General features: G+C 42.4%; 1 protein-coding gene across 1 annotated transcript; it reads left to right on the top strand.

Moving 5' to 3' along the window:
* The first annotated feature begins 198 nt into the window (after positions 1–198).
* LOC311137685 (3-phosphoinositide-dependent protein kinase 1-like) lies at positions 199–8967 on the top strand. Its single transcript, XM_084172224.1, has 14 exons — positions 199–325; positions 4377–4655; positions 4904–4946; positions 5125–5262; positions 5419–5563; positions 5788–5885; positions 6055–6130; positions 6291–6359; positions 6541–6637; positions 6824–6997; positions 7184–7407; positions 7594–7651; positions 7895–8047; positions 8251–8967. The coding sequence occupies exons 1-14, from the start codon at positions 302–304 to the stop codon at positions 8362–8364; spliced, it is 1692 nt and encodes a 563-aa protein (XP_084028350.1). The 5' UTR covers positions 199–301; the 3' UTR covers positions 8365–8967.
* The last annotated feature ends 1030 nt before the right edge of the window (positions 8968–9997 follow it).

The following is a 9997-nucleotide window of genomic DNA, read 5'->3' as shown; positions in this document are numbered from 1 at the left end:
TATATACGTGTTTTGTATGCTGCTGATGATTAGTTATGCAATGCAAAGGCGCTTTGAAATAGGCTTTAGCAAGACGTTTTGGAACTTTTCCTGAAACGACGGTCGCGGTCTTCATATTGATGAAGTTCAGTCGAAACGCTGTGAAGGGGGCGGATACAGGGACGTAGGCCTATCATCTTCTGTCTTTGCGGTAACATTGTTGTGGAACGACGTCACAGCTGGAAAATGAAGGCGCAGAGGCAGCCATTAATGGAGGTTCTGTAATTATTTTATTCCAAATAAATACTCGCGGAAAACTTCCATGGCAAGAGCTACAAGTCAAATAGTGAGTATTGGATCTTTCATCCGAACTTCAATTCGAAGCCGTTGCTCAATATGTATTGTATGGCGGCAGTTTGACAACATTTTCGATATGTTAGGCCCTCATTTCAAACAGCGGTAAGAGGACCTCTGACTAGTTAACGCATTTGCTAGCTAGCCAAAACATTTCGACCAGCTACAAGGAATAGTCGAAACGACCATATGCCAATATATTTGCACCTCGGTGAACTTCAAGTGAAATGGTTTGAAAACGTAGTTACCTCAATCCAGGGATGGAAAGTGTCGCTTTAACTGCGTTTTTCGTCCTCATACTGGTTAGGTAGCCAATGCTATTTCAAATTTTCATGGAATCCAATGCCAATGGGCTGCATTAGCTAGCCTAGCATGAGGACGAAAATTGCAGTTTAATTAAACTAGTTAGCTAGCAGTATTTCAATCTCCTCGATTTTGCGAAAATTGTTGTGGGATAAATAATAACTAACGGCACAGGGACGCGGTCCAACCATTTGCCGTAGCTAGCTAACGTTACGTTTTCAAACATTTTTTTCACTTCAAGTTCACCGAGGTGCAAATAGCGAGTTAGCTAAGTCGTTTCGACTTCTTCTAGTCTAAATGTTTTTGGCTAGCTTGATTACTAACGTAGAATGTTGGTTTGGTTAGCAAATAGGAACATTCACTTAACTTAATATTATAGCTAGGTAGTTTTACATTTTTTGAAATGTAGTAGCTAACTATGTGGATACTTTTGTCTATTCGGTTGGCTAAATGAGCTAGTCTGGCAATGTAGTTATCTAGCAACCAGTTAGCATGCTAGCTCGCTTTACTTTTAGTGAGTGGAATTCCAGGTCGTTAGCCAGCCAGCCAACTTGGCGGTTAACTAGCTAAGTTACGCCTAACGTAAAGTTTCTAGTTCGCTAACTGACTATCCAACACTAACGTTAGCAAACCGTTGCTACCATGTGAAAGAGATTGTGAACTAGTTCATGTTTTCCATATTTAGATTTTAAAATGGCTAACGTTAGCGCTTGCCCACTATAGCTAGCTATTTGGAAAGTAACTTGATATCTAGATAGCTGTGTCAACTTACTCTAATCACTAGTTAACTAGATAGTAAGCTAACTTGTTGTTGAATACCTGAAGCGTCAGCTCTAGAATTAGCCGATGATGCTAACAAACTAGTTGGTAACGTTAGCAGACAGACTTTCCTGTAAAGGTGCATCCTAGCTACATAACCTAATCAACACGATGTAACGTTTGGTTCCTTATCCATCGGCAAACTACCTATCTGGCCACACCTTGTTGTGGGTCGCGGTTGACAAGCTACTACCGCTCGAGATTTCACTTGACCGTGTTCGACAAATAATCATAATGTCTCCCTTTTGTTAAACTGCTTAACTAGTTGAACAAACTAGCTAGCTTCTCATTTCCCAGGCCTACACTGGGTAGCAAGCTAACTTTCGCTAGTTAACTCAGTAACATTTTGGAAGTGGATATTTACAGAATCTAAAGCTTTTCCTTTGGCCTGTGGTAACGTTAGGTCTTTAGATCGTGCTTGTACGTTTGTCATTTTAAAAGAGGAACTTGCTTCCTAATCATTCGTGATGCTTGCTTACTAAATGAAACGACCGTTGGGCGTCCTCGCTCACATTCACAAGCTGTTAGCCAATGCTAATTTGCTTGTTAGCATTAGCTAGCTAGTTACTGACAGGATGGTAGGCGGGATGCTAGTTGGCTATTTGCTAAGGAAAATGCACCACATTATATAATTGGTTTTTGAGCACCAGTCAATCAATTTAGTTATAATCTTGTCTTGAATTTAATCGTATAAGCATTTGGTGTCAATCATTTGACGTCTCTCACTGGAGGACATAACTGGGATTTTTCTTCCAGGGAAAGGGTTGGGTCGGGACTCGGGAGTTTATCTACTTCACATTGCCCACTAGATTAATCTCCACCCCAGTGATTAAATTGCCCCATAGTGAGCATAAGTTATGAGGTCACTTACTGACCATGATGACCTAAATAGCTAGATGATTCAAGGCTGAATGTCCACGTTGTTAAATTTAATGTCCTTTTTTTTTGCATTTAAGTTTTTGCCTCATCCTCAACTAAGCATGTCTGGAGTGGAACGTGCCCTAGGTAGTAAATAGAACATAATGCTTTTCACCTGTGTGCCTACTTGGGCTGTGAGCCCTGCCAGCTATCATCAAGAGAGACAGTGCTGTGTTAATTTTCAAACACCGAGCCAACCTGTCTCCCAGACATGACAAAATGTATAGAAACGACACGAATCATGACTCAAAAGTGCAAAGGGAATCCTATCCTCTGACAGTGGGGATTAAAGTAACATGTCTTTATTAGATTCCCTCATGCACATGTTGAGTTTGGTACATTTACATTTTAGTCATTTAGCAGACGCTCTTATCCAGAGCGACTTACAGTTAGTGCATACATTATTTTTTATACTCCCCGTGGGAATCGAACCCACAACCCTGGCGTTGCAAACGCCATGCTCTACCAACTGAGCTACATCCCTGCCGGCCATTCCCTCCCCTACCCTGGACAACGCTGGGCCAATTGTGCGCCACCCCATGGGTCTCCCGGTCGCGGCCGGCTACGACAGCGTGCTTTCCCACACATGTCTAGGTTGAGTTAGCCTGCCTCCTCATGGGGCCCTCAGACCCTCCAGAGAACAGAGTTTGAGCTGTTTTTGTTTACACCTACACTCTTAAAGAACTGTGACTGAACATGGCATAGCGTAGCCCTTTACACTCGTGCCCGTATACAGGTTGAAAATGGCAGATTTGTGCCTAAATTGGCTGTACAGTAAGATATGCTATACATGACGTCAGAGCTCAGGGTCTGCGCTTCACAGCGCTGTATGGGTTTTGACTGACAGCCGTTCTGAACTTGAGCACTGCACGCGCTCCATCCCTCCCTCATATTGGAAACGGTTGCACATTTTTTGTCTGAGTGAGGGAGATGCTGTAAATTAAGAGGAGTCGATGTATTTGGAATGATGAGAGGTTGAGGATTATAATAAATACCGCTTTGATGTCATACAAGCAAGCCAAACACCCATGAGTCCAAATGTGCATTTCACATTTTTATATCATAAAACTCATGCATTATACAGTGGCAATGTTTCTGATCTGTTTGATGGACAGTTACAAGATGACATTGTGAAGAAAATTTGCCTTGGACCACACATCTGAATGCACTCAGGACTCCCATTCTATGCGCACCAAAATTACAATCTGCTTCTATGAATTGCCTTGTGAAAGCCTAACACTAAGATAATATTTTACAATGTTGGCAGTAGAACTAGCTTTCAAATGATGCCACCTTACCCAGATTGCGATTTCTAATGGACCGTTTTTGGATTGCGTAAACAACAGTAATTGTGTGATGTAGGGGATGCAGGGTTGTGTTCCAAACAAAACAACTACAAGTGTGCTTGCTCTAGTTCCTCAACGGCACAGCTATGAGGGCATTATTCTTATCATGTTACTGAATGTATATAGAGTATTTTCAGATTTTGTTATCAACAAATGCAGCACAAAGTACAGTTAAATGTAAAATGCACATAAAATCAAGTGTAATGTTTGGAGTCTTATCAGATGAACGGTTGTGTACTCACTTTTAGTCAAATTTTCCATTATCTCTAAACGGTTCCCTTTTAATTGCTACCATGGTTATGCATATGCATTCCATATTACTTCTGTAAGAAACATTTCAATTTAGCGCTATCCACATTACCCTTTACACTACACACATTGCACCGAATGTGGATCTCGCATTGATCTACCGCTCGTTCACTGCACTGTTGACTTCTGACTGCTGACATGTTCACGTGATTATACATATAAAATTGGTTTGCACTCTGTTCACAAGTACTCTTGGCAGGAAAACGCTGTTCATTCTCAGACTTAACTGAAAATGATTGAGCAAAAAAACTTGATGATTTAGATGGCCCCAAGTCTAGACAGACAATCATGCCCATGTTGTAGTAACGTCACCTAATGTCGCCCCTTTCTCCTCTCTCTCCCATACAGTATGATGTTGTGCCCATTCAATCCAGCGTTGTCATCTGTACCTGCCCACATCCATCAATGGTAAGAAATCAGCCCGACTCCTGCTCGCCACTTGCTATCCCAGGCGCAAGTAGCAGCCACTGTCCTAGCATGGATGGCCCCACCTCCGAGTCCCGGGCTCCGGGCAAGCCTGCCAGCCAGGGCTCCGAGCTCCGGCCGCAGCAGGCCCCTCAGCCACGCAAAAAGAGGCCAGAGGACTTCAAATTCGGCAAGATCCTGGGAGAGGGCTCGTTCTCAACCGTACGTAGCAGCATTCCATTTTACTTACGAATTAGTCCCAGATAGATGTTGTTACATGCACGCATTCTTGTGGTCATATACTCCAGTGACTCATCTTCAATTCATGCTAATTGTACAGGAATGGCTGAGTAGTTTCAATGGGTTTTAAATTAGCCTGGCACCTCATTTACTATGGTGATGAAGTGGTCTACTGCTTAAGTTGTAGAAATATGATATTTTCTTCAAACAATGTATATTTTTCTCTCTAGGTTGTCCTTGCAAGAGAACAGGCAACGGCAAAAGAATATGCAAGTAAGTTGAAATGTAGCCATTTGATTCGAACTCCGCTTCCATGTGTAATACCTGTTTCTCTTCAATGGTATTTTGTCAGCTTTTTAAGGATTGTCAAAAGTGCAAAGTTTCTGCTTATCGTGTTTTCTTTTGTGCTGTGTTTACCCTCAACGTCACTGCTAACTTTTCTCTCTTCCAGTAAAAATTTTGGAGAAGCGGCAAATTATGAAGGAGAACAAGGCACAGTACGTCAAACGAGAAAGGGATGTGATGTCAAACCTAGATCACCCATTCTTCGTCAAACTCTACTTTACATTTCAAGATGATGAAAAGTTGTGTATCCTTTAATAAGAAGAGACCACGATGACTCGGAGCCTGGCTGCATCACCGACTTGTTTAGCAACTTATCTAGTCTTTGTATGATTTTTAAAAATGTTTTGTCTCTTGTTTGTGTTCCTTTGACGTGTCGTTTTCCTTAACAACTTGCTCTCAGATTTTGGCCTTAGCTATGCTAAGAATGGAGAGCTTTTGAAATATATTCGCAAAATCGGTTCTTTTGATGAGACCTGTACTAGATTCTACTCGGCGGAAATTGTTTGCGCGCTAGAATATTTGCATGAGAAGGGGATTATTCACAGGTAAGAAATGTCTGAACCGGTAAGCCTGTCATATGTTGCTGGATATTCTAATTCAATTTATATAATCAATTTTAACATGAAATGTACAATATTTGTGTGACTAACTCTACTTTTAAACTTGCTGCCACTGTTTACACAAATGAGCCCTTCTTGCTATGCCATATTCTGTTATTGAAAATGTAGGTTGACTAGGTTCCCTCGCATTTGTTTCTTTTGTCTTTCAGAGACCTTAAACCTGAGAATATTTTACTGAGCGAAGACATGCATATCCAAATAACAGACTTTGGAACAGCAAAGCAGTTATCTTCAGATAGCAAACAAGGTAGATGTGTATATACTTTTATCAACATGAAGCAATCATTGCCATTTATTGCTCCCTGAACATCCCCAATTTTATGTTCTTACTTTAATACCCAAATTTGTTCTCTTTACAGTTTTGATCAGTCACATCAGGTGTGTTGTCTGATTCATACCCCCTTATTGTTTTGCAGCGAGAGCGAACTCCTTTGTAGGAACTGCGCAGTACGTGTCTCCAGAGCTGCTGACAGAGAAATCTGCCTGCAAGAGGTAACTGGGATTCAAACACTGAGTACCTCTCACAACTCACTGGGTTTTCTTCTACTCCTTTGCAGTGTTGTGCCAATGCATTGTTTTCCCATGCAGTTAGTGAATGTCTGTCCTTACCCGATAGGATATTATATTGATATCAACTGGTTGTGTGTTTCAGCTCCGACCTCTGGGCCTTGGGATGCATAGTCTATCAGCTAGTGGCTGGGCTACCACCATTCAGAGCTGGGTAAGTAGAGCACCATGTCTGCTTGCGGCCTCTTTCACCTTTTTTGTTTTAGGCTTATACTAAACTTGTGATAAGATAATCTGGATATTATGTTTTGTGGGGTTTCTCTTACATCTACTTCAAACTGTCCTTTCTCTGGCTACCCCCCCCCCCCCTGACTTCTGTGCTTACCTCTGGCCAGAAACGAGTACCTAATATTCCAGAAGATAATCAAGCTGGAGTATGAATTCCCGGAGAAGTTCTTCCCCAAAGCGAAAGATCTTGTTGAACAGCTTTTGGTAGGTCTTGTTTTCATCAATATACTCAATGTAATTCTGTAATACGAGCACTGCAGAATAGGATTCTACAACATGTTATGGTGCATCTCTCGATCATCCACAGACTGGTTTAATAAATTGTAGTAAGATTTGATTTGAAGGCTATGGGTCAGTGTGTGTGTATTAACATGATTCTGTTTCTCTCAGTCTCTGGACCCCTCCAAGAGAATCGGTTGCGAGGAGATGGGAGGGTACGACCCCCTGAGGGGACACCCGTTCTTCGAGACCATCTCCTGGGGAGACCTCCATGTGCAGACGCCACCCAAGCTCACCCCCTACCTGCCAGCCATGTCTGAGGATGACGAAGACTGCTATGGAAACGTGAGACACTTCCACCCATACATAGAACTTGGCAACATGAAACTGGGCCACCATGTCTTATTGGCTTGTGGTGATTTTTTTTTAAGAATCCTGTTCATTCATTGAATCCATATATTTGTGCCATGCAAAAGCCCATGTTATAATCCAACTAACCACCTTCTGCCCCCATCTCCTGTGTTTCCACAGTACGACGACCTCCTGAGCCAGTTCAGCGGCATGCAGGTGGCCCAGTCCAGCTCGTCCCACTCGCTCTCCACGCCTGAGACCATTCCCCCAGCGCCACAGAGGTCCAGCAGCAACATTGAGCAGTACATCCACGACCTGGACAACAACTCGTTTGAGCTGGACCTGCTGTTCTCCGAGGAGGAGAAACAGCTGCTGCTGGACAAACAGACCAGTGGGAACCCCTGGTGAGCCCCACTGAGGAACTCTGTCCTAGTAAAAAATTATGTCATTCGGTTTGATCATGAACATTTGACGTTGGAATGTACATTGATAGTTTTACATGTTTTGTAAGGACTTTTTGTTTACATTGCTTTGCTTTTATTTGCTTGGAAGTACTTGCTCATAACCCTTACTATTACTGGCTTACACAGGCACCAGTTTGTCGAGAATAATTTGATCTTGAAAATGGGCCCAGTGGATAAACGGAAGGTGAGTGGAAGCCAAACTTTACATCACATCTCAGAGTTTTCAAAGTAAATAAGTTCATAAGTGTTGTCACTTTGAACTTACCAAATGTTTAGTTGTTGACAATGAGGATCAATGTTTGTGTAGTTTCACTTGTTAGAGCTGGAGAAAGCCGATTCTATGTCAGCAGCGAAGGGGAATGCCACACTCTTGGAACTAGCCCCCTCTGGTGGTAATCTCATGCCATGTTTCATGACTCCATTGCAGGGCCTGTTTGCGCGGAGGAGGCAGCTGCTCCTCACTGAAGGGCCACACCTTTACTACGTGGACCCTGTCAACAAGGTCCTGAAGGGGGAGATCCCCTGGTCCCCCGAGCTGCGTCCAGAGGCCAAGAACTTTAAGACCTTCTTTGTCCACACGGTAAATGTTAAATGAAATTAACGCTTATTGATGACACTGTAATGACTGTAGAAAATATTGGCAAAAAGAAAGTTTGTAGCTTCAAACTGACATTATCACAAACCCTGGCCTCTTTTTTTGTTTGTTTTTTGTTTTTGACAATATCGACTTTCTCAGCTTTGGATGTTTTTTTTATTTTGATCTTTGTTGGGATTTATTTACAGCCCAATCGAACATACTATCTGATGGATCCCAGTGGAAATGCTGACAAGTGGTGTAAGAAGATCCAGGAGGTGTGGAGAAAGATCTATCACAAGCACCAAAATCCTGGCCTATAGGAGAGCAGTTCCTCCTGCGCCACTCCTTCCTCCTAGCGCTGAGGCCAATCACGGAGCAGAGTGACACCCTCCTTAGTGCCCTTCACCGCAATGTAAAAAAACTATTTTAGAGACTATGGCATCTAGACCTTGTTTATTTTCCTTCTCTGAAATAAGCAGAACCAATAGGAAAAAAGACCATGGGATTTAAGGTTTGCTTTGCTTGTTCTTTGTGCTCTCTGTGAGGCTTCTAAATGAATTTTTCCATGTGTGGATGATGAGACGGCTTCCATGCACATCGGCATCTTGTATATTCTGCAGGGGAAAGGGAGAGGACAGGCTTGTCTCTATAATTCCACCGGTGTAGGTACCATTAGGACCATCTCAGTGCAAGGACTGGTTTCCTTGTTCAACCACAACAAAACACAATCCAGCATCACTTGTATATCAGAGCCTATCCCAACACAGTATGATACTCAAACTAGATCCAAATCCAACATTGTATGCCTCTGTAATCAGACCTGAACTTCACACACATACTCCATACTTAGAGCAGACTATTGCCTGGTTCAGTATCGCACTGCAACCATGCACTAACCAAATAAACTATATTTTTAGTCTGACCCTCATTGTCCACAGAGTATAATATTTTAATTGGTTTTCAAGGCTCTTGGGTACTTCATGATTACAGTTCAGTTTGGGTCTGTAGGTTAATGTTTCGGAGTGGAGCGCTGGTCCCCAAAGTGAGGTGTAGCTGTGAATAGCTCTGTGCTTCTGCATTGGTTCTCCATAGACTGAGACTGTGCGGACAGTCCCTAATAGTAGACCATTGCATTGCCAATAGGGGGTGGGTGAACATGCCACTAGCTTGTACTCTTTCATCATAAGACCCGCTTAGCTTTCCTGCACGGCCAGTTTTGTAGCTCAGCCTAGTCTGCTTTTCTCCCAGGGCACTGGAGATGTAGTTTTATTAAAGTTAAGATGGGTATTTTGACTGCATTGGCAACCCTGGCTAATATTATTGAATTATTTGGCAGTTCTTTACCATTCACTGGCTATTTCTTTGTGGTTTGAATACTTTTAGTTTTTTGGGGGTGGGATTGTCGGTTCATCTTCAGTATGGCCTGTTTAAAACTAAATCTAATGCTGACCACCACGTTGAACAGCTTTGACGATAAGGAAAGCATCAACAGAGCGTTACATCCATAATACTATACTATCATTTCTTGGAAGCAATCACAGTAAATCTGTAGTCCCAGGGCAAGTTGGCAGCTTTGCCTTGTTTGGGTTATCAAGGTTAATTGGGAGTGTCCCTATGGTTTTTCTACAACATACCTGGCCCAATTATGGCCCATGTATCAAGCGATTGATTTGCCTTTTGTGACTGGAGCGAGTGAATAGTAGCCGCGGGCCTCTGGTTTGGGCTGAACGTGCTTTGATGTCAGCTAAAGGGTATCTGATCCAAATAAGAGATGAAATTGCTGTATCTATCTCTAAAGTAAGGAAACACTATAGAACGTGTTTGCTTCTCTTGCTAGACATTTTTTTTTTTTTTTATCAAGTTGGGCGGCAGTCGGTTACATTGTGTATGTAATACTCTACCTGGTTTGTAACCGACTAGAACTGTGATGTACAGACAATGTATTATTGAAAT

Source organism: Coregonus lavaretus (genome assembly GCF_964263955.1).
Source record: "Coregonus lavaretus genome assembly, chromosome: 1".
Classification (NCBI taxonomy): Eukaryota; Metazoa; Chordata; class Actinopteri; order Salmoniformes; family Salmonidae; genus Coregonus; species Coregonus lavaretus.
The sequence above is the reverse complement of the archived record's forward strand: the minus strand, read 5'-3'. Positions and strand labels throughout refer to the sequence as shown.